We start from the raw sequence: 21,861 nt of genomic DNA on the forward strand, positions 1-21,861 counted from the left end.
AACTAATCCCACAATGCTGAACAGTCTCAAAGCTCCTATTCAGTATTATTACCAAGAGGATTTTGTGTATGAATGTAAGCACTGACAACGGTTACATCATCTTACGTCATTTCTCAGGCTTCTCGCTTCTTTGTATAACAAGATCGGAATTTGATAACAGTCAGGATCCACTTCAGCCCAGTGGAAGCTTAGTGGTTCGTGGTATATGTTGGTTTGTATGTGGACAAACTGAAACCCGATGGCGGAGGGTTCACAGCAGAAGCACATTTGGGCAGAGTGTTGTCATATTAGAGACATTTCTCTCTGTGTAGCCCTTGATGAAGCTATAATAACGACTTTGGCTCTCCTCTAAAAATAGGAGACATTTACCATGTCTCGCCCTGTGATAGATGTTTATTGGACTAGAAGCTCGGTCATTTCAGCCCTGCCCTCGGGGAGAAAGAGAAAGAAATGGATGGAGGGAAAGTGCCAACCAGGGACCAAATGAAGAATAGATGAATAGGGAGGGCAAAGCAAGTGGTGGCGTAATGTTACATCGATCCTCTGTGTCATACTGACTTACCCTTTGTTTATCTTTCTTTCTGTTGTCCATCGTTCTCTTTCTTACAGGAATGCATGCAGGGACCAGGCAGGAGGAAGTGATAGACCACAGGCTGACGGACAGAGAGTGGGCTGAGGAGTGGAAGCACCTTGACCATGTAAGAAAAGTAATAACATTTTTATTACTATACCCTATAGTTCTGTCTCTGTAAGAAGCAAAGATTGTCTAAGTCCTCGTTTCAGTTATTTCAAATGAGTGAAACTGTCATACACAGTATGACATTGTGCATTGAAGTTTAAGTCTCTGTGGCAAATTGTGAAAATCTGTGTTGTGTGATAACTTCCATATGCAGAATAAAAATATGTTAAGTTTAATTAAATCCATCAAAATAAAGATTTAACGTTACATTTAAATCACAACTAATAGTCCTAAAGTCGTTTTTTATAGAATGGAGCTGTATATGTTCATGCTTGCACGTAAATGTTTGTTTGTCTGCAATGTTGTTTGATTGTTTATCGTCAGTGTTGTTAACCCAGCCCCTTTAAAGACGCTGTAACTTTCTAAATGTTCAAACTACATGAAATATGACATCGAAACTTAATCCCACTCACTAGAATAACATGATACGATTCCATCTTTAATTTATAACCCCACCACATCCTCACTGAGTTTCAATCAATCCATCCACATCTATGTGTAAACTCAGCGACACATCTGCTCCTTGTCGCCCCCCAGCTGCTGAACTGTATCATGGACATGGTGGAGAAAACACGGCGCTCGCTAACGGTACTGCGGCGGTGCCAAGAGGCCGACCGAGAGGAGCTCAACTACTGGATCCGAAGATACAGTGATGCTGAAGAGCTGAAGAAGGGCGCCACTAGTGGGCAGCCAAGGCAGCAGAGCCCCGCAGCACAGGAAAATGCAACACCAGGTAAGGGATTTTTTTCTTCTTCTTTTAAATACGTAATCATCAAATCAGCAACTTTATATACATACAAATATTATTTATAAGCTGATCCAAACTAATTTCCATTCTCACTTAAATAGCTTGGATTCTACATGAAAATTATGTTTTTTTCTAAATTTTGTACATACTGAATGTGGAGTGCCCCAGGGTTCAATTCTGGGTCCTTTACTGTTTGTTTACACAGATGAGAGTGTGTATGTTTTGACAGAGAGGAGCTTCTAGCTTCTGCTCTGATTTGTTCTACAGTCTTTTACATTATGTCTCTTGCCAAATAATAGTTGATCTCTGATAACCTTTGCTAAGTTGTTGGTGTGGTTTTGTCTTCCCAGAAATCCACAGGGAGCTGCTGCACCGGCCTGTGTCTGGCTACGTCCCGGAAGAGATTTGGAAGAAAGCTGGTGAGTTTCACTTTTACACCATCATCTATCCCTCTCTTTGTTGTATTTAAATCCCATTCTACCATCTCATTCGAGTGTAATCTACAGAACTTAAGTACTGTACCAGGTTTACTACTTTATATTTGATACAGTAGGAAGTTATATAAATCTTTTAAAGTTTCTCCATCACACTCAATGCCCTCAAAATATGATGTCAGGTAATAAAATTATTTTATTGCACTAGTCAAAAAAAGGACTTAAGTGGCTATTACAGCTGGACCAGTGGGTTTGCTGTTAACCGTACAGTAGAAAGATTTGGTGTCATTTTACTTTTTGTAATCCCCTCAGCGATAAACACTGCAGCTATTCTATTTAAGAAAGTGATGTAAAATTGTCGAGGCAAATTTGGAGAGCCAGTTAAGATCAAGTATCGAAACTAATTTGTTTCTTTAACAGCTTTCATTAGTTGCTATTAAATTTTTAGTGTACACAAACAGCATTCTAAAAACTTGTGGGCACAGCTGCAATCCCCATTATAGCTGTCCTGAAAAACTGAAAGAATTTTTTCCCGCCGAGGGTTAGATGCTTGAGGAATCCATTTTATATTCACCGTCAGTGATACAGCATATCTGCTTTTTAAACCCCTTGGAGAAAAGAATTTGTCCCCTTGCTTGACCAAGCATGATGTGTGAGATACTCAGAACAAGTAATATGCATTTAAATTGAATTGAGTATCACCACCGGGACTCCTGCCTGCTCTCCAGTGCTCTGCTCCCCACACCAGCTTTGATCGATCTTCCATCTAAGGCATTTGGTGTGTAATCACAATTCCATGCACACGGCATATATCACACGGCACCAGGGCAATTTCCATGACTTCAAGCAGCGCAGTAGGTTAAAGACAAAACCCCCCTGGTTGAAAAACTTAGCTCAGTAGGGATGAAAAGAAAATGTTTGTCTTTAGAAAAGCACACTTGTCTGGTCGTTTTTTTTTTTTTTTTACATTTACAATTACAGGAGTGATTTTCACAAAGGAAATGAAGTAAAGTTAAGCATATTTATAAGATATAAAGCTGTATATTTCTTTATTCAGTAAATTTTCATAATGTTGACAGCTAGTTTTAATCCTCCCTGTGTTCCTCTCAGTATTTATTCTATTCCTTTCACTTCAGTTGTACGTATTCTGGCTGAGGAGTGACTGATTTAAATGTGACCTAGGGAGGATTGCAAAATAGGATTTTTAACACAATGGAGTGTGGTGGTGAATACATCTGTTTTAAATGAGCAAAATGTTTACAGTTGGTGATAAATATTCAAGCACCTTGCACGGTGTCCTACCGGTTTCCCACTTCCCCTCACCGCATGGGCCTCTGGGATCACAATGGAAATGCATAATTTAAATATAAATTGCCTGATTTGCATACACAATTAGTCAAGTTACAGGCTTGATGGGAGCAAACAAAAAGCCCTCCTTTTGCTTTGACGTGTGCGGCTGGAATTCCACCGCTTAACACCCGCACGGCAAGGTTATTCACTCCACAAAACAAGTCTAAAATAACACGTTGCTGCCGCTCATGAGCAGAGTGATTACCTGGGATTATTTGGCTTGTGCTGTTGTCTCGGGGATATTTTTCAAATTAAAAGAGAAAAAAAACATATCTTCTCTTAGAATAAAAATAATTTCAACTTTTTTTCAATTAAAAGCATCACATATTGACCCATTAGAGGATCTAAGTGATTAAACATGCCCCAGTCACAGTCATAAGAATTCCCTAATTAGAAGCGGGGATGCAAAAGAGAGGATGTCGGTTGACAAACCTGAATAATTTAAAGCAAATCACGAGTCTTGTGTTAATGTTCCCAGTAAACATTCAGATGAGATGTGGGAATTAAAAAAGCTACAAACTACAATAGCTTAAGTAGTTTTCTTTGCCATTTGAAATATATCTCATCCTCTTCAGAACAAAACTACAAAGTGTCTTCTCTCAGATTTTGTAATTTACATACAAATTTGTAAAAGCATTTGTGTGATGGTGACGATTTCTGTACAAACCTACTATGACACAGTAGTTTTGAATGGGATTTAAAAAAACAAACAAACCACTCTACATTTTTGTGTGAGAGATGCTTACATACAGAAATTGTAACATTGGTGTCTTAGGCCAAGATCAAACATGAGAGACTGTGTACTAATTTCAAATGAAGCTCAAACGACAGGATGATGTGATACAAATTGCGTTGCAGGTGCCGGAGGCTTGACTTCCTCTGTGTCCACACTCTTTCCAGAAGAGGCAGTGAATGAGGTCAAGCGTCAAGCCATGTCAGAGCTGCAGAAGGCCGTGTCGGAGGCGGAGCGCAAGGCTCACGAGATGATCAGCAGCGAGCGGGCCAAGATGGAGCGCACGGTGGCCGAGGCCAAGCGGCAGGCGGCCGACGACGCGATCTCCGTAATCAACCAGCAGGAGGACTCCAGCGAGGTAGGAACATAGACGCACACACACACAGATACTTCAAAACATCAGAAGCTGTGCCCTCAGCTTTGAAACACTTCACATTGTCTTCTTCTTCTTTCTTTCTTCTTTCTTTGTTCGCTTTATTGGCGGTGGTAACCATCGCCAAGGTGCATTACCGCCAATGTCACCGTCTTGTTTGGCAGTTATGGTGTCGCATCTTCCTTTGATGTCGTTGATTTTACTTTTGTTGCCAGCTGTTCTGTTGACTCCCAAATTACACAGATGATAATTAATAAATCACTGTGCAATATCTCTCAAGTATATTAAAGAGGCTGCTTATTATTTGCAGCTTTAAGTTCCTGCAAATAAAGGTTAGTTTATAGTCGGTAGATAAATAAAGCAAAACAAGGTCAATCATGCATCTATTAGCCTCGCTTTCTTCCTTCCGCTTTCTTTTTCAGTAGCTAGCATGTTTTGAAATTCAGTTGAGAGGAAAAAGGGAAGGAGCTTTCATTTACTAATCACCATTGGAGACCTTGACGTTTAATCAGTTAAGTGAGCGGGAAGTATGGCTCACATCTGACATTAATTGCAGGAGTGATGTTTATGAGAGAGAAGCGCCCCAGAGGAGAACTTCTAGAAGCTGTTTGTAACCTTGTCCTCCTGTTTCCTGTGGATATGCAGCCGCCCCGGCGTGCTCTCCATGCGGTTTCTAAGATATATAAGAGGCCCTAAGTGTAATGAGAGATGGGTTTTTGATCTGTCTGTGGTTTGTTTTAAGCTTAAGTGTTGTAAAAGCAGGGAGTGCAGACTGGCACTCCGATAGCTGTAGCTAATTTTGGCGTCATGTTCGATACTTCTGTTTGATGTAGCTGTGTTCTGTCATTCATCCAACACACGATCATCTCGAAGTGTGAATAGACACATAAAATAAAACAAATTACAGTTTCATCAATTATCAGAAGTTCATTGTTTTGTGTGTTAGTTAACTTTGTCTCTTTCTGTCTGTCAGAGCTGCTGGAACTGTGGCCGTAAAGCCAGTGAGACTTGCAGTGGGTGCAACACAGCACGCTACTGCGGCTCCTTCTGCCAGCATAAGGACTGGGAGAAGCACCACCACGTCTGCGGCCAGACCCTCCAGGCCCAGCAGCAGCAGCAGGCTAACCAGCAGCAGGGAGGCGTTCCCGGGTCAGAGACCCCCGCTCCCATTAGCTCATCCGCCTGCACCCCGAGCAGTGGGACAGGGAGTCCGGCTGCTACCCCGCCTGCTGCTACACCTCGCTCATCCACCCCCAGCACCCCATCCTCCTCCACCCTGGATGGCACACCCCGCTAAGAGACTCTCACAGAGGATGGAGGCGTGAAGGCCTGGAGGAGCTGAGAGCCCTCAACCCCACACACAGCATGACTGTCTACATTGCCTTGCAAAGATGCTAAGCTAACATGACTAACAGAGAGAGATGGCAATGCTTCTGTCTATCTTGCAGCGTAGTCATAGAAGGAGGAGGAGGTCCATAATCAGGTCATATTGACTTGCCATGACTTTAAGGAAACTCAAAGATATTCTTTGTTTTGAATGAATGAATTTAAATATTGACATCCTTTTGTCGTTACACTTGCTATTCTTGTTGTCTGTTTGTCGTTGTGCCTGTTGTTGTTAATGTTGCTGTCATTGTAGCTTATCTTATTTTCTCCTGTAAATATGAGACTGACCAGAGATAGCCGTGAACCCAAGAACAGTATATATCTGACCTCCCTGTTTTTTATGTTTTTATTTTCCATCCTGGAATTAACACTTAATTACTTCCTGTACCTGGGACATGAGACTAGTCAACCTCAAGAAGACGATTTACCAAACGACATACCAAGGGAATATAACTAGCTAGCGGAATATGGCATCAGCATTCTTCGAAAGGAAAGAAATTCGATTTAAAAAACTCTGAAAGACGCTGACGGATGGAGACATAAATAAATTTGCTGCCTGGAGAGGGGAGAGGGATGGACTGAATCTCTGGTCCACAGACTGCCATGAAACGGGCAGATGTGCAGCAGATTGCGAGCAGAGCCAGCTGTTCAACCAATGTTATTTCCCTCTCACTTGTAATAATATCCAGGTCAGTGGGCTGGGAAATACAAATCCGTCTCCCTGAAGCATGTAAAAGGATACAAAAACTTTGCCCACTGCACATGTGGAGGATGTACTGACTACAATTCACACGTGCATGCTCGGTGGGTCGGGGAAGCTCTCCAGCAGCAAGCAAAGGCACCATCCCGCCGGTGAGACTGTCAAATCACCTCGACAGCAGCACACCGGGACACCCGGAGCTGAAAATCCACAGTGTGACGACTCACCCCACACTCTCCCCTCCTGACTCACCTCTGAAAAAAAAACATTCTCATCTTTCTTCATGTTCTTTTTCTATAGATGTCATGGTGTTTAAGACTTCTGTCCAGTGGTGTCATCAATGGTTATTTATTGTATATGTGTTGGACAATTGTGACACTGCATAGTACTTCAACCAGTCACAACTCAAATACCTTCATAGCTCTGTCTCTCTCTCTCTCTCTCTCTCTCTGTCTCTCTCTCTCTCTGTGGGCTCTCTAGATAGACTCTCTCTCTCTCAGATCTGATTGGAGTCTAGCTGGTGCAAAAAGAGACAAAAAAAAAGAAGTGTTATCTTTTTTCCAAGCTGCTTTTCTATTCTGTGCGTAGGTGGTAGATCCCTCGTAGTTACTATAAGTTTAACTTCCCTTTGTCCTCAAGAAAAGACAGAAGCTATATCTCAGAGCTGCTACTTGAGTCCGACCCAGATCTTTTCTGAGAACTAGCATGTTGCGCGGAATGCTACCCTAAATGTTTTGTACAAGGGACATACATAAATGTATTGCACTGTCACGGAGGTTATTTTGGCATGCTTCTTTTCAGCATACTTGTGTTGTTGGTATAGAGCCATAACTCTTCAGCCATTTTGTACGTAGTGATAGCATAATCCATTTTTAAATTTTTTGGGAGGGGCGGGTGGGACGGGTCTGGGGCCGCTGGAAAAATGTAAAATCACCAAACCCACTTTTTTTAATTCTTAACATGCTAACAAAAGCAGCCATATTGTTTATTTTTATTTTATAGTTACAGTTACAGACAGTGCATGCACATTACTGAACGTTTGTTAAATATTTGTTATTTTTTAAGAAAAAAACGGAAAATCTACCAAAAAAATGTCAAAACTAAAAAAATCTAACAAACTAACTTTCCAAATGCAGAAGTGTAGACTCCGATTGACAGCTTTAACACTGCAAAGCACCAGGTAACACACAGTATTAACACAAGAGATAAAAAAAACATAATAATAAACACCAAAAACAGCCAAAGACTGACACCAAGGACCAAAATCCTGATTTAAACAACTTTCAACAGAGGTTTGTTCTCACAAACATTTGGTTATTTATTTCTGCAGCTTTTGTTCTCACGTTCACAGAACAAGGTCAAACTTTAATTTCATAAAATCGTTTATTTGAATTCCTTCTGGAAACCGACCACACTCATCTTGCATTGTGAAATGAGAAGGTGTGAATTAAACATAATCGACGTCTCACAGCACTGTTACATTTTAACTGGAGCAATAATAACTAATGTGACATGAACCCTAATGACTTCTGTGACCATTTTTGAAGTAAATTCTTGGGATTTGTTTTGATCTTGTTTGTGCATTTTCTCATTACACAAATGTCAGATTAAGTGCCCATTTTAGCTTTAAGCAGTTAAGTTCTTTATTTATAAAAGAGGTGAATGTGAGACTGGGCTTTCACACCCACGCCATTTACAGCTGTTTTATATTTATTTATATCAGAGTATGTCTTTTTTTGGGATAGATAATCAGTCACAGCTTTGTTGTAAACCTTCAATGTAAATCAAACAAACCTCTCATCCATAGTAAGAGAGCACTTAACCTGACGCACACAAAGGCTCTTCACCCCAAACACCTTGGTGCTACACGGAAGCGCGTTACAAATTCTGACCTCAAGGAACAAGTGGACGCCCACAAAGGTTCTGTGCAGTTTTCTCCCTCTGTACTTCCTCATCTCTCCCTCTCTTTTTGTCGGACTAAACTACACGACTGCATTCTCAAAGGGTTAAACTATCCAAAAAGGTGTCTGACACCCAACTCGCGACTCCTCAGAAGCTGTGAAGGAACAGCCAAGCTGTTTTAACACAAGTGTGTTTGAAAGTATACAACAAATAACGTGTGGTCATCATTATCAGGGCAAAACCTGGGTTTTAAAAAAAGAAAAAAAAGGAAGATGAAAGTTATTGCTCAATGATTCTTTGAAAAGCTCTATATATTTTTTTTTTCTTTCTTCCCTCCTCTATGTGTGTTTTGCTACAAATTCCTCGGTGGCAAACAAGTCTCACTCTACCTCTTACAGCACGATAAGAGCATCAGTCGCGGCGCTGATACTGGTCTAGTCGAAACCAAATGGGCACAAGAGAACAGGAAAATAAAAAACCCAAAGTCGAAGCTCATACAGCTGCAAAACCATATCACTACTTGGTAACAATGCAGACCTCATAAATAAATGAAACATAAATGAATACAAATGAGAAAAAAGTGAAAAAAAAAACTTTTGTTATGTTCCTTTATGCCTGTGGCGTTTTTAGAGTACATCAAGAGTTTGAATTGTTTGAACAGATTTTTAAAAAATTGTGCTGATTTTAATGAAAAGTGTTGTCGATTCCTCTTTCGATGACACGAGCTAAGGTCACAGATAAGAAATGTTGTTTCTCTCTCGCTCTCTTTTCTCCCCCGTTTCCCCTCCACCTATTTCTCCTTTTCTCTTCTCTGTTGTAAAGACATGCTGAAGTGCTTGTCAACTTGTCAGCTGGGGTAAATTCAAAAGGGGGATACACAAAAAGGAAAACCTTATAAAAATAAAAAATAAAAAAAGTATAAAAAAAATAAAGAAACAAAAAGACTAAGGCTATGAATTTAGGCATGCCTGTTTTTTCACAATAGGAGGAAATGTTATTTAAATTTCTTACTTAACAAGGAACATTGGGAAAATGAGTTGGGGCCAACAGTGAACAGCAAAGGCCGTAGCATTAATCTGGGGGAGTGAGTTGAACTTTAAGGGTGGGAGGTTTTTTTTACGTTCTCTTGAGAAAATTTATTGTGGAAAAAAAAAGAGTTCAAATGATTTGAAGTTGTTGTGCAATACTTAATTGAGACATGAAAACCACAGGTTAGTGGTAGGCTGACGCTGAGCGGTCTTTCCATCGCTTAGAGTCAGTGTCCTCTAGAGAGCTTTCCAGTCTACTATGTCAGAACTGTGGTTTCTTGTTGATTTTATTTCTTTTTAGTTTCTTTTTTTATTCCTTTTTTGGGCTGTAAACTATGGTCTGTCAGTCTGTGAAACTTTGCAGTATAATTCTGGTATTGTTGTTCTCTTTACGGTGTAATAAATATGTTAATACCTGCCTCGCAGTTTTGAGACTCGTGTTCTTTCTCTGCAGCAGCAGTGTCCAAGATATAGATAGTATCCAGATCAACACCAACTTATCTGCAAGTACACTCCATTCATTTCCCTGCCCTAGTTCAGTTTACATGTCATGAGGTGTACGACTCTGATGATGTCATCTAGGTTATCTAAGCTTTAAAACTATTTACAGACATTCCACATCACAAACTGGAGGTGTGAGCTTTGAGAAACATCCTTATCCCATCCCTTCCCAACAGGTGTCCCCCAAAGCTCGATGCTGGGGCCCTTTTTCTTTGTAATATATGCTACTTAGGTTCATTTATCCACTCATGTCACTGCTACACAGATGACACCTATTACACATTTATTCCTGTCCTTCTAGCCCCAGCTCGTCTGTATAAAGTATGACTGCTAAGTACATACACCATTCCTTAATTATTTCAAGGTGGTGGCCGTGCACTTCCTTACTGCTGGAGTGTTTTGGGAATTTTCTGTAGCCTGTTCCCGCTTAAGCTTAAGACATGGTTAGGAAGGCTTTATACCACACAAGCCTAAAGTAGCATTCAATGACCTGGAATATGTAGCTATGTGAGGGGTGAATTGTTTGTATTCACACAAGACGTGATAGAAACTCATTTACAGTAATCAGTGATACTATGACACAAGCATTGTGGACTTAAAACACTCTTTTCTCTCCTTTTTTCCCGATGATTCCTTAATTTCCTCACACTCACTGTCTGTTTCCCTCATCCTCTTTCTAACACACTGCCCACAGTACAGTATGTACAGTTTAAACCAAAACCCACACAGAAAATATCATGCAACATAATCCTATGCAATATATACCTTAACAGAGCACAACATATATTTCCCTTTCATTTCTCTCCTTTAAATATGATATCTACGGAAAATGTGTTGACGTCACATTTTCAGTCAACGTTTTGCGTAATTGGTAAAGTGAGGAATAAAAATGATGTCAGTTACAATTTAGCACTAAATACATTAAATCTGACTATATGTCTGGATGTCTTCAAATCCCATGACCCTGTTTGACTGCCCGTAAACTATTTTATGGACCCTTTTAAATCATATGTTTAAGTCTGTAAATATAATTTCCATCTCCAAGTGGGCTCTGCCGCTGTATTTGATAAGTGATTAGATATGACAAGTAAATGACTAGTGTTTGGTCTCGCAGTGAAGACGACAGTATAAGAACCAGCTAGAGCCACCCACCCCATTAATATCCAGTATATCCTGGATACGACCATTCGCTGACTAATATAGGAAACAAATCAGCCTAATCATTACTGAAGCTAGAATGTGAAATAAGCGTCAGTTTATGAAGAGGCATCCTCGCCACCTGAAAGACTGATTAGACATCCGGTGCAACAACTTCACCCGACGCTTTAAAATGTCACCACACATAACCGACAGGGCTAAAGGAACTGTTAAAATTAAGTGGAGTGGTACAAATTACAACAAAGCTGTTAAGATGTGAGTCTTTGATGGAGCTATTTATATGCTGCTCTGACACCAGTACAATTAACCTCTTAACTAACCTCAGGTTTTTGCCCGACGAGATTGTGTTGGGCCTCAAAGAGCTGGGATCAGCTGCTCCCCTTTCAAAATGAATGACAGTGAAGCCATAAAGCAGCTTGTCGGCTGCAGCAGCTCTGCCTTTTTTATGACCCCCATCCCCCCCATCTTTATCTCTGAGTTGAACCACTTTGGAGCTGATAAAGCTCAGGGATGAGTTGGACTGCTGTGATATTCCTGCCACATTCTTATACATAAAGTTCATTGTGACCAGGGCTCTTTTCTTCTCCCCTCATCTCCCCTTTCTCTCCCCTTGTCTTTTCTTACTCTCTCTTATCAAGCCAGGCAGAAGCAGACAGCGACTTGAATTAAGCGCTGTTCTGGCGGGAGCTGCTTGGAGCCGATAACAATACAAAATGGATTTTCTCAAACAGAGAAAAACAGCTGTCTCCATTATTTGAATGCTTCACCTTTTCTCACTCCATTAATTGGCTCTTTGATCACAGGCAGAGGTGCACGGTGACTGATAAGGAATAGGTTATTAGTAAAGTAGCCTGGAGGAGCGAGAGGCGGCCGGCCATGCCGGGCTGCAGGAGATGAGATAAAGGCGTGGTAATGCCGATGTGAGAGAGTGCCGGTGAGTGATAGGGCCGCGCCGTCTGGCCTCTCGCACCCGCTTGGCTCACGGGCGGTGGGAAAAAGAGCAGCAGCAGGACGAAGAGTGATATCGCAGCTAATGCAGGATTGTGATTCAGCTTGTGGGGGATAGAGCGTGGGATTTGATTCCATAACGACTTGCTACTTTGAGTGGTAGATCTCTCTCTCCCCTCTCAGTCAGCCCCTGCCTCTCTCACCCACTCTTACAAAATCCAACTGTGTGACAGGAAATTTCCTCTGCGCTTTTCATATTGGCCTGATATGTGGTAAATGTTGGGCATATGATAGCCCGCCAGGAATAAAACTAGAAGGAGGGGGAAAATGACATTACCCAATCGAGGGCTTTTAAAAGATGGGCGGCTCCTTTGATGTTGCGCTGAGTTAAATTCACTGCATTAAATCTGATGGAATTTTCACTATAAGCCTGTTTATGTATTTTCTCACATCCATGGACAAGGGACGATTTGCCACACTTCTCAGCAGAGGAAAGGAATCTTTAAGAAGTCACTATCTTGTAATCCTCTCTCTCTCACTCTCTCTCTCTCCCTCGCCCCCCCCTCTCTTCAAGAAACACGACCGGAGGGGACAAGCAGGGTATTTGTGTGTTGTAAAGCGTGGTAAGAAAAGAGGGGAAGTGTTGATATTAAATTACCGAACACAAGGTTATCTAGTTCCTGCACATGGCTAGGCTGCCCTGGGCCAGGGGTAATCTGCTAATAGCGTTCATACCGAATGACATTATTAAGGAACTGGGCCCATGTGTCAGACCTCTCTCTCTCTCTCTCTCTCTCTCTGCCTCTCTCTCTCTCTCTCTCTCTCTCTCTCTCTCTCTCTCTCTCTCTCTCTCCATCCATCTCTCACTGTCTTTCAGACACACATTGCAAACAGCAGTGAGGAGAAGAAAAATAGCAAAAGAGACAGGGGGCAGAGATTGATGGGGAGAGCTGGAGGAAGAGATAGCTAGGAGTCAAGCAACCAGACTGAGAGAGACAGAGGGAAAGATAGGAGGAGCGAGATAGTCGGGGGTAAAGGATATGAGGCTGAAACGCTTTCTATCAGTGGCATTTGATTAAAATGCCCTGCAAATATCAGAGTTCTACGTGATTTATGACTTGGCGAAAGCGAAATGACAAAACACTTGTGTGTACTGTAACCCACTAAAGCTATTTAATTCCCTCCTGATCCGAGGACAGTCATTGAATGAGGGTTATTTTGTTCATTAGTCCAACACATTGGGAAGCAGGGACAGAGGTCAAGGTTGCAATTACGTCACAAACACTGTAGCTTGCTGAGTGAAAGAATGTCCTACACCCTTGTACTGTATCTCCTCAGCCGTGCTGCAGAGTGTAATCAGCTGTAGCGTATACAGGCCAAGGACAAAAAGTCCATGCAGCTATCAATGTCAAGTAATGGCCTCCATACACTGCCCAGCAGGTGAGTGGAGAGAAAAATACACAATGCTTCCTTATGTCCCTGGGGGGAAAGTGAAAACTCACTGGGAAGATTCAATAGAAAAAAGTAATCTTTTCTCCTCTTCTTCTTCACTCTCCACTCCCTCACCCCTTCCCCGCCAGCTCCTCCACTCTCCCCCTTAAGCCTGGTTTATGCTCCTATGTAGGACTGACGCAGAGCCTATATGCTGAGTGCAGGTGGGTCTGTGTTACTCTGCAACGCTAAAACGCCAATTAGTTGTACGATTTCCATGTGACAATAGCGGCTGAAACGGAGTGGATGACGTTATAGTTGGAGCGAACAAATGTTGAACAAGAGGCTGACTTGTTTTACTGACATTACTGCTGCACAGAGAAGAGAGAAGAAGCTGCAGGAGATAATGTGTTTGACCACTGAACTGATTGAGTGTCCTTGTCCAGCCACTGAGCGATATGGACACGTCATGCTACAAAGTGGACCAACCACAGTTGGTCTGCCTTTTGACAATGTGTAGTTACATCTCTAGGGAGGAGCACGTCCAGTAATGGAGTAGGCTGTGGCTTGGGGTGTACGAAGAGGTGAATTTGACCAAAAGGACCAAAAATCCATCCCCCTTGATAACCTGTCAATTCTGCCATCCTCTCTCAGCTCATCCCTGATGAGAGAGAAGGCTGCATCTGCAGTTCAATTTTAAAAACGGAATCCAAATGGCATAAAAGAACAGGACAGCGCTTTGAGTCTCCCTCTCTCCCCCACACAAACACAATGAGCATTTGTTTGTCAGAGACAGTATGTTCATCAGCTGCACCATGAAAAAATATTACCTGCATCTGCCGTTAAAACATCCATAAAGATGTTACCGTCCTTGGCAGTCTAACAGGATTCTGCATAAACTCGGTAAATACAACTTTTACTGCATATATTCATGTAACAACCAACAGGTGACCACCTCCCTGGTAAAAAATGTAAAAACGCAGACAGGGTACATGACTAAAAAGTATGATTCAACACAGAAGTATAAATTGGCCTTTAGCCACGGCAGCATCCTGTAAACCATTGTGCATCTGGTCTTGTTGAAACAGCACAGCCGCATTTGTTTCACACAAATGGAAATGCGTATTCAAGCATACACAGTCAAAGACACACCTGTTTCTTCACTGTGGAGAAATAAGGCTTGAAATGAGTGGAATTCAGAGCACATATGGCTGATAAAAACCCTGCAATATGTCAATGCTTTTTCCTATTCTCACAAAAAGCGTAACAAATTGAAAACATACAGTTTGCTCAGTACATTGTCAGTGGAAGATTTCCTCTGTAAAACTGTAAAATAATAGAGAATCTCCCATTTCCTGCAAACAATAAATCTTGCAGTTGCTTTCTGGCACAAGAACCAGTTTACAATCTGTAGTTCATCATTTCAAAAATAGCTTGAGAATAATCTTAAAATGAAAAATCTTGCCCCTTTGCTTATATTGTGTGATGGAAGATAAACAAGCCACAGTATTAAACTTCAAGAACTGGCAGACCATCAAATCACAAAAAAAAAAAAAAACTTCTCAGTAAGTAAACATTTCTCTGAACCTCCACATTTGATGCTGACTTCATGGGGTGAGGAAGTACATTTTTCCGTGTGTGTGTGTGTGTGTGTGTGTGTGTGAGTGTGTTAAGTGCCAAAGTGAACATCTTGGTGGGACGTGAAGTCAGGAGGTCTCTCCTCATGCAGGCAGCCAGTGGACGGGAGGTGATTGATGGCTAATGAGAGCTGAATGAGGAGCAGAGGCCAAGCATACTGTACACTGCCTACTGCGGCTTTACCACATGATGAATGACACGCTGAGATATAGTACCCACACGTACACATGATACTGTTCAAGTTGTGGATATGCCTCCACGTGTGGTCTCTGTGGAAGCGTTTATGAGACAAAGGCATATTGATATGGAAGTTTCATCTAGTTTTAATATTTCTACCTTTACATTTCTTATGACCACGTTCGAGCCCCTTCTCTCCTGTTTTATTCTCTCTCTCAACATCGTCCGTCCCTCTCCAAGCCCACTGAGCCAAATCCCGTCCAAAAACAGTTTACCATGACACACAGCGGGACATCTCGCACCATCCGTCATCTTGAACCCCACTGTCTCCCGCTAAGTGGATCCATCCCATACCATCATAGCACCTCTCAGCTGCATGAAACCTCGTATAAACCCTGCAACATATGGATAGTTAGGAAAATCCTTCCTATCATCCAGGTTTTCATAAGGTGATGAATTGGTCCATAGATTGAGCCTGAACTGTAAACTACTGTAACCTTGAGTGAAATGTTTGTTTTTGCATGCATTAAAACAAACACTGTCCAAAAACATTCAAATGACAAGAGGAGCAAATAACAGTTATTAATTATTTAAATTATGTTTTGGGTTAATTTATTAATAATTGTATCTATCAAAGGTCAGAAAATTCCAAGTTGTTGACAAAACAAGTTTTTAATTGATCAACTAATTGATCAACTATAAGAATTGTTGCTGGTCAGTTTTCAGTTATTGAATTTAGCTGTTTCAGGTCCACAAGTTAAAAAACGTACTTAAGAATGTAATATTTGTGGAGATAAGTCGACATGAGAATGTCACAATATGCAAAAGACCAAATATGCAAACATCCTGCTTATAAAACATAAATAATGACTTTAAAACAGTTATATACAGTATATTCACAGTGTAAGATTCAAATATATTGTTTCTTGCGGTATTAGACAGACCAAAGGACATTTGTCGAAATATGAATTATTAATAAATAAATAGAAATGGATAGTGTTGATATTATCTGTCATCTAGAAAATGATCAATAACTGTAATGATAAATAAGAAAGTTTCATTTTCTCTCTGTGTGTGACCTCTAGCTGTATTTTCTCTAACTCCTGACATTGTTCAAATGAATCTGTCCATTAATATAAGACACATAGAATGGTCCGAGAGGTGCCTGCTGCTCCATATATCTCCTTTTCCCCAGCACTGGAGGGACATAGAAGTCACGATTAAACATTGGGGGAATACTTTGGGCTAAATCACACATTTGAGCCATGTATCAAAAAGTGAAAGTTAATCACTGTTGGCCACATTTGAACATTGAGGGTGTGTGGCTGCTGAGTGCTTGTGATGTATCTTTTCCAATCTTAAATGAAGCACCAAAGGAGGGTCATAAATCAGCCGGAATATTTTTCTGCACAAGACACTCTTCTATCAATGTCTACCATCTTTTTTTTTTTAAATTAGTTCTTCCGTTTAGAACCGCTGTCATGCTTTCTTCTTTCACATTTACATAGGTCTACGCCTGTCGGTCAAGAGAGCGCCAAAAAAAAATGAACCATTACAAAGTTTGCCTGATGAAACTGGGCTCGCCTCCACAGCAACACCATACATTAGTTCAGCTGTCTGGACAGACAAGGAGAAGCCACGAGCACCCGGAGCGCTCCTGAGGAAATTTATAGCTTATTCCTGAGCATCCTTTACACCCCCCTGGCCCCACTTCCATCCACCCATCCCCGGTCCTCTGTCTCCCCCATCCCTCCTCATCCAGCACCCCCGCCTCGGCTTCCCCAGCTGTTGTGCACCTGGATGCCGGCCTAGGAGAGGGATGGAAAGGCATGCCATCCATCTCTCTCAGGGGGCATGTGAAGTATATGTGTGTGTGTGTGTGTGTGTGTGTGTGTGTGTGTGTGTGTGTGTGTGTGTGTGTGTGTGTGTGTGTGTGTGTGTGTGTGTGTGTGTGCTTGCGAGTGCATGCGAGTAGTGTTGGGGGTTGCTGGAGCTTCCAGGGAGCAAAGAGACATGGGGGGAGTTGCATTGCGGATACCATAGATGACATAGCTTTGGGTTGGTGCTGCTTCAACGACCCTAGATTTGATGGTGGTCTCTAATCCTCAATAAATGTCATAAATTGGGGGACATCACGACAATCAAGGTTAAACTTGGATAGAACGTCCAAATGTTTGCAAATACGTTAGGATTCAACTCAGTGTCTGAGTTTGGGAGACATTATTGAACCGTGATCCATAAGATGATTGGTTCTTGGTTCTTTTGAATAGATTTTTGTTACTGGTCATTCTTTATGAGGCCCATCTATGTGCAGTAGTTTGTAATTGGTGGGATGTCTTCTCCCCTTTCATGTCGTGTCAAAAGAGTGATAATGTGTAGGAATCTTTTCTTGTCAGATATTAGGAATCAAATTCTATTCCACTCAAAAATACATCACAACTTCAATTAACTTCAGTTCGAAGTTTGTCCAATATTGAAATGTGTTAAAAAAATATCTCCAGTGCGGACTCTCAATGTTTCACCAGAGTGATATTTGACTTGTAATGTTTTTCCTGGTTGTCAGAAAAAAATGAGTTTCATATAATGAGTTGATGAAAGTTGAAGGAGAGCCAATGGATTATTTATAGTTGTGCACTTCATGCAGTTTTCCCCCGTGGATGAGGAATTTATTCCGAAGTCATGTATTAATAAAAATGTTAAAATGCAATAAAGCACCAGAGGCACGTCAAGCCATCATCTTGATTAAAAGCTATTTATCGGTGAACGGTTTGTTTGTTATAATCAATTTTTCATTCAGAATGTCACATTTCTCTGAGTTTTGCAGATCGGCTGAGATAGTTTGTTGAAATATACATGGGGCTCCTCTGATATCCCATGGCACACAGATTTGATTGGTGCGAGACGGAGGGAAGATTGATGACAGATTATCCAGGGTTGGTTGTCATGGGACCGAGGGAGGTTACAACACCGCTCTGGAGCTGCGTGAAATGTCTCCGATCGAAAATGGCAGCTCCCATATGGATTTAAATCCAGACACAATCCACGACTAATAAACAAACTGTGCACATAGGAGTCGTGTGCATGTGGGACAGCAACAGACCTTAATTACCATACATTTTAATTAAATGACGTTTGAATAAATTAACCCTAACCCCCTAACCCAAAAGTATTACACTGCTTAACCCACTCCTCCAACACGTTTTTTTCCTGCAGTGGCCAAAATCATAATCCAGTCAACATGTGGCTACAAAGCTTGTAGCTCAGATGGTCAACAATGTTGTGAGCGATATCAGGCCAGAGTAACCCTGACTGTACAGTTAAAAAAAACGGGCATATTTCAGAAATCTTTGTGTTAAAATGTAAATTGTAGTTGAATCACATGTTTTTGTGAAGGACATAATTCACTGTGTTTATTTCTCTCCTTCAAGTGGCAAGCATCCTTTCTGTGTAGCAAATACTCAGAGAGCTGAAAAGACCAAGAGACTAAATTAGAGTAACAGTTTTTCTTTTGTAAAGGAGCTACTGAGCTTCTCTCGTATTAACAACTGAAGACACAGACGTTTGATATCTCATATTCTGAAAAAAAGAGATTAATATGAGCCTAATTTGTCTCACGCTACTCGGAGCTCCGCAGCTTCTCCAGCGTCTGCACCGCTCATCCAGCTATAGATTACTGAACTTTGTTGGCTGGTGGTTCAAGTTCCTTCTAATAAGACATTCTCAACAAACTGAATGAACTTTTCCTCTTCTGTCTCCAGCACAAAGCTGCACAGGATATCACAACAACTTTGTAATATCTAGATAATTATTTAGATTAGTTCTTCCTATAGAGTAGTATAAAAATAATTGTAGGATTAGTGGCCGTGTTTATGACATGACCTTAGACCATTTTCCTCTTTAGATAACAACTAAAGTTGTATTGTTCGACAACCTAAACATAAAATGATTAGGAGCAAATGCAGCTATTATATATCATATAAAAATCTATATGTAAAGATGGATGACGCGTCTCCACTTCCGATACAGACGTGAAGCATATGGATATGAACACTGCCCTCTTGTGGCGATGATGTAATTTCAGAGTCTGCGCAGTAGTGTCAAGGTCCCACTGATACACGCGCTCGCGAGTCAGTCTTAGCTGTCAATCATGGCGTTTCATCCATTTTTATCGTAATGAATAAGTAATTCAAACCAAATATTATTGGAAAAATTAAGCGATTTAAAATTAGCGTGATTAAAATCTTACAGGTCGCACAGCGAGCGGCAGACCATCATGAAACTATTTCCTCCATCAGACTTTCCCACTCTTTCCTTCCTCTGACATCTTGGATCCATCTTTTCTTCGCTGCTCATCTTTCTCTCCCCCCCCCCCCGCCCCCCACCCTCCTGCAACATCTTGTATTTATCATGTCATCCGTTGATTCCTCTTCTCCTATCGCTCTTTGTCAAATGACATCTTGCATTTATCAATCCATCCTTTATTATTCTAACATGTTGAACTCATCTCTCCTCCGTCACTTCGTTGCTCTCTCTCTGTCTCTCCGTCTCTCCGTCTCTCTCAGATCTACAGTAAATGTTTGACCAAGTTGTTCCACACTGTATTATTCAGCGCTGTATGTGAGCCGGAGTCATCAGACATGTATGGCTGACATGATGCATTGGCTCTGTTTAATTATAGAGATGCTGAATAAATATTTACAGATGGCCAATCTGTCTTCTCCCGGCCAGGCCCACGAGTGTGATTTATGAACCATCAGTTAATGCAGGAAAAACAACTGTCATTGTTTCTGTATGAAGGCTGAAGTATCATGGACTAAATGTAATGCATGTATTAAAAGCAGCTTTATGGTATTTCATGTCTTGGACACTAGTGTGAAGAGAATTTGTTCAGAGTTTGCATAGGATCTCGACACTGTATGAAGCTGTAAACGTACCGTCATGGCATTAGCTTCAATGAGCGTCAGGTCTTGTCAGATATGGTGGAATCTGGCAATGTAGAAGAGTAAAGGGAATATATAAAATATTTAATACACTGCCCTTAAATAACCCAAAACACTTTTACAGGCTCCTGTTTTAACCTGAAAAATGTTATGTTATAAAAAAAAGACATCAAAATAATAAAAAATAAATAAATAGTGCCCCAATGTGTGCCGCATGTGTGTGTGTGATTGGGTGGGGGGGGGTGAGATAAAATTAAACCTGACCTAATTTGAGCCAGAGGGAATTAGATCCTGAATCAAGCCAAACCCCAAAAAGAGCCAGGCTAATCGGTTTTGGGCTGAGATTCAGGAGCTCTATAGCAACCCCTAAATCCACAGCAGGCGTGGGTGGCTTTGTGGAAACAGAGGAGCTGCGAGGCTCGTCGTGATAAACTACCGCCACACAGTCACTGTGCCTCGACATGCTACAGGCGCAGCTCGGAGAACCTTCACGTGACGCACAGCACGACTTGTGGCCGGTGAGCGGTTCAGTTTCAGTGGCTTTTTGGAAGCAGATGAGTGAATGTACGCTGTAAAAACAAAAATAATGTTCCCGCAAAAAAAAATTCTCAATTTGCTCAAAAAATCTTTGGCTCCAGCAAATCGACCCTTTGCAGCTGTTGACAGATCCATATTTTAATCATGCATCATTTCTTTGTTAACGTCTCTGTAGACAAATGTTTCCAATTGTAACATACCTCGCATGCCAAAGAACTTATTTCAGCACCAAAGCCTGTGTCCCATAAACTCTCGACATTTCATCCTGATCTAGCGTCAGACTTTACGAGTGACATTTATGTGAGCTCTGAGGTGCAGTGAGTTGTACTGTGGCCGTTATGTGTTGTGCATGAGTTCTGCCTCAGCTGCTTGAAGAGAAGTACAGTAAAAACACATTAAGCATTTCACTTTCAAACTCGCTGGAGGGCTGCAATGTTTCCTAATGCTCTGCTTTTTACTGCACACGAGAGCGTGCGTGCGTGTGGGTGTGTGCGTGTGTGTCTGTGTGTGTGTGTGTGTACTGGTCTGTCTGCCTGCCGTACTCCGCAGCCATCTGGTATCTGGTCAGTCTAGCGATCCTCTGGAGGGCACCTGGCCAGCAGCTTGCTCACCTGGCGTTGCGAGCCCTTGCCAACCACCACACCTGGCCTGGCCGGCACACGGGGAGAGGGAGCAGATTGCCCAGTGCAGTCAAAGCCACTCATAAATTGCAGCACGGAATAAAAGCAGCGATACAGGACATATCTGCTGTTAGAAGGTATAAACGTATCATATGCACAATGCAACCACGTGATATATTTTAGGAGGTGTATATGTATTAATATAGAAATAATTGTCGCCATGCAGATGTCAGTGCTTCTGGAAACGATGCTTCACAAATCACTTGTTAGGAGAAGAGATTATCAACACACTCACATAAGTTTCCATAATGAATAACGTTGACTTCTGCCGCATCTGTGCCAACAGTTTGTGCCAGTCTGTGCCAACCCATCCATTTAGCATACGATGGCACTTCCTTCCTGCAGGTTGTCCTCTGCTATCAATTACACTCTCCTCTCCCTGCAAGGAAGATGCTCTTTGTCCCCCGATGCACACACACACACACACACGCACACATAGATGAAAATGTGTGCACATG

The 21,861-nt window shown here is 41.6% G+C and overlaps 1 protein-coding gene across 3 annotated transcripts in view; it reads left to right on the forward strand.

Moving 5' to 3' along the window:
- Positions 1-9,815, forward strand: part of runx1t1 (RUNX1 partner transcriptional co-repressor 1) — a 56,858-nt gene extending 47,043 nt beyond the window's left edge. For 2 of the 3 annotated variants that reach the window (XM_034599990.1, XM_034599992.1), the window contains exons 7-12: positions 610-698; positions 1,277-1,472; positions 1,838-1,906; positions 4,130-4,362; positions 5,351-6,930; positions 6,976-9,815. In XM_034599990.1, coding sequence (XP_034455881.1) covers positions 610-698; positions 1,277-1,472; positions 1,838-1,906; positions 4,130-4,362; positions 5,351-5,674 — 911 coding nt within the window. In that variant the 3' untranslated portion in view covers positions 5,675-6,930; positions 6,976-9,815. Of the gene's footprint in view, positions 1-609; positions 708-1,276; positions 1,473-1,837; positions 1,907-4,129; positions 4,363-5,350; positions 6,931-6,975 lie in introns of all 3 variants that reach the window. The other variant, XM_034599991.1, reaches the window with a different exon arrangement.
- The last annotated feature ends 12,046 nt before the right edge of the window (positions 9,816-21,861 follow it).

This window comes from Hippoglossus hippoglossus, chromosome 11 (assembly GCF_009819705.1).
Source record: "Hippoglossus hippoglossus isolate fHipHip1 chromosome 11, fHipHip1.pri, whole genome shotgun sequence".
Lineage (NCBI taxonomy): Eukaryota > Metazoa > Chordata > Actinopteri > Pleuronectiformes > Pleuronectidae > Hippoglossus > Hippoglossus hippoglossus.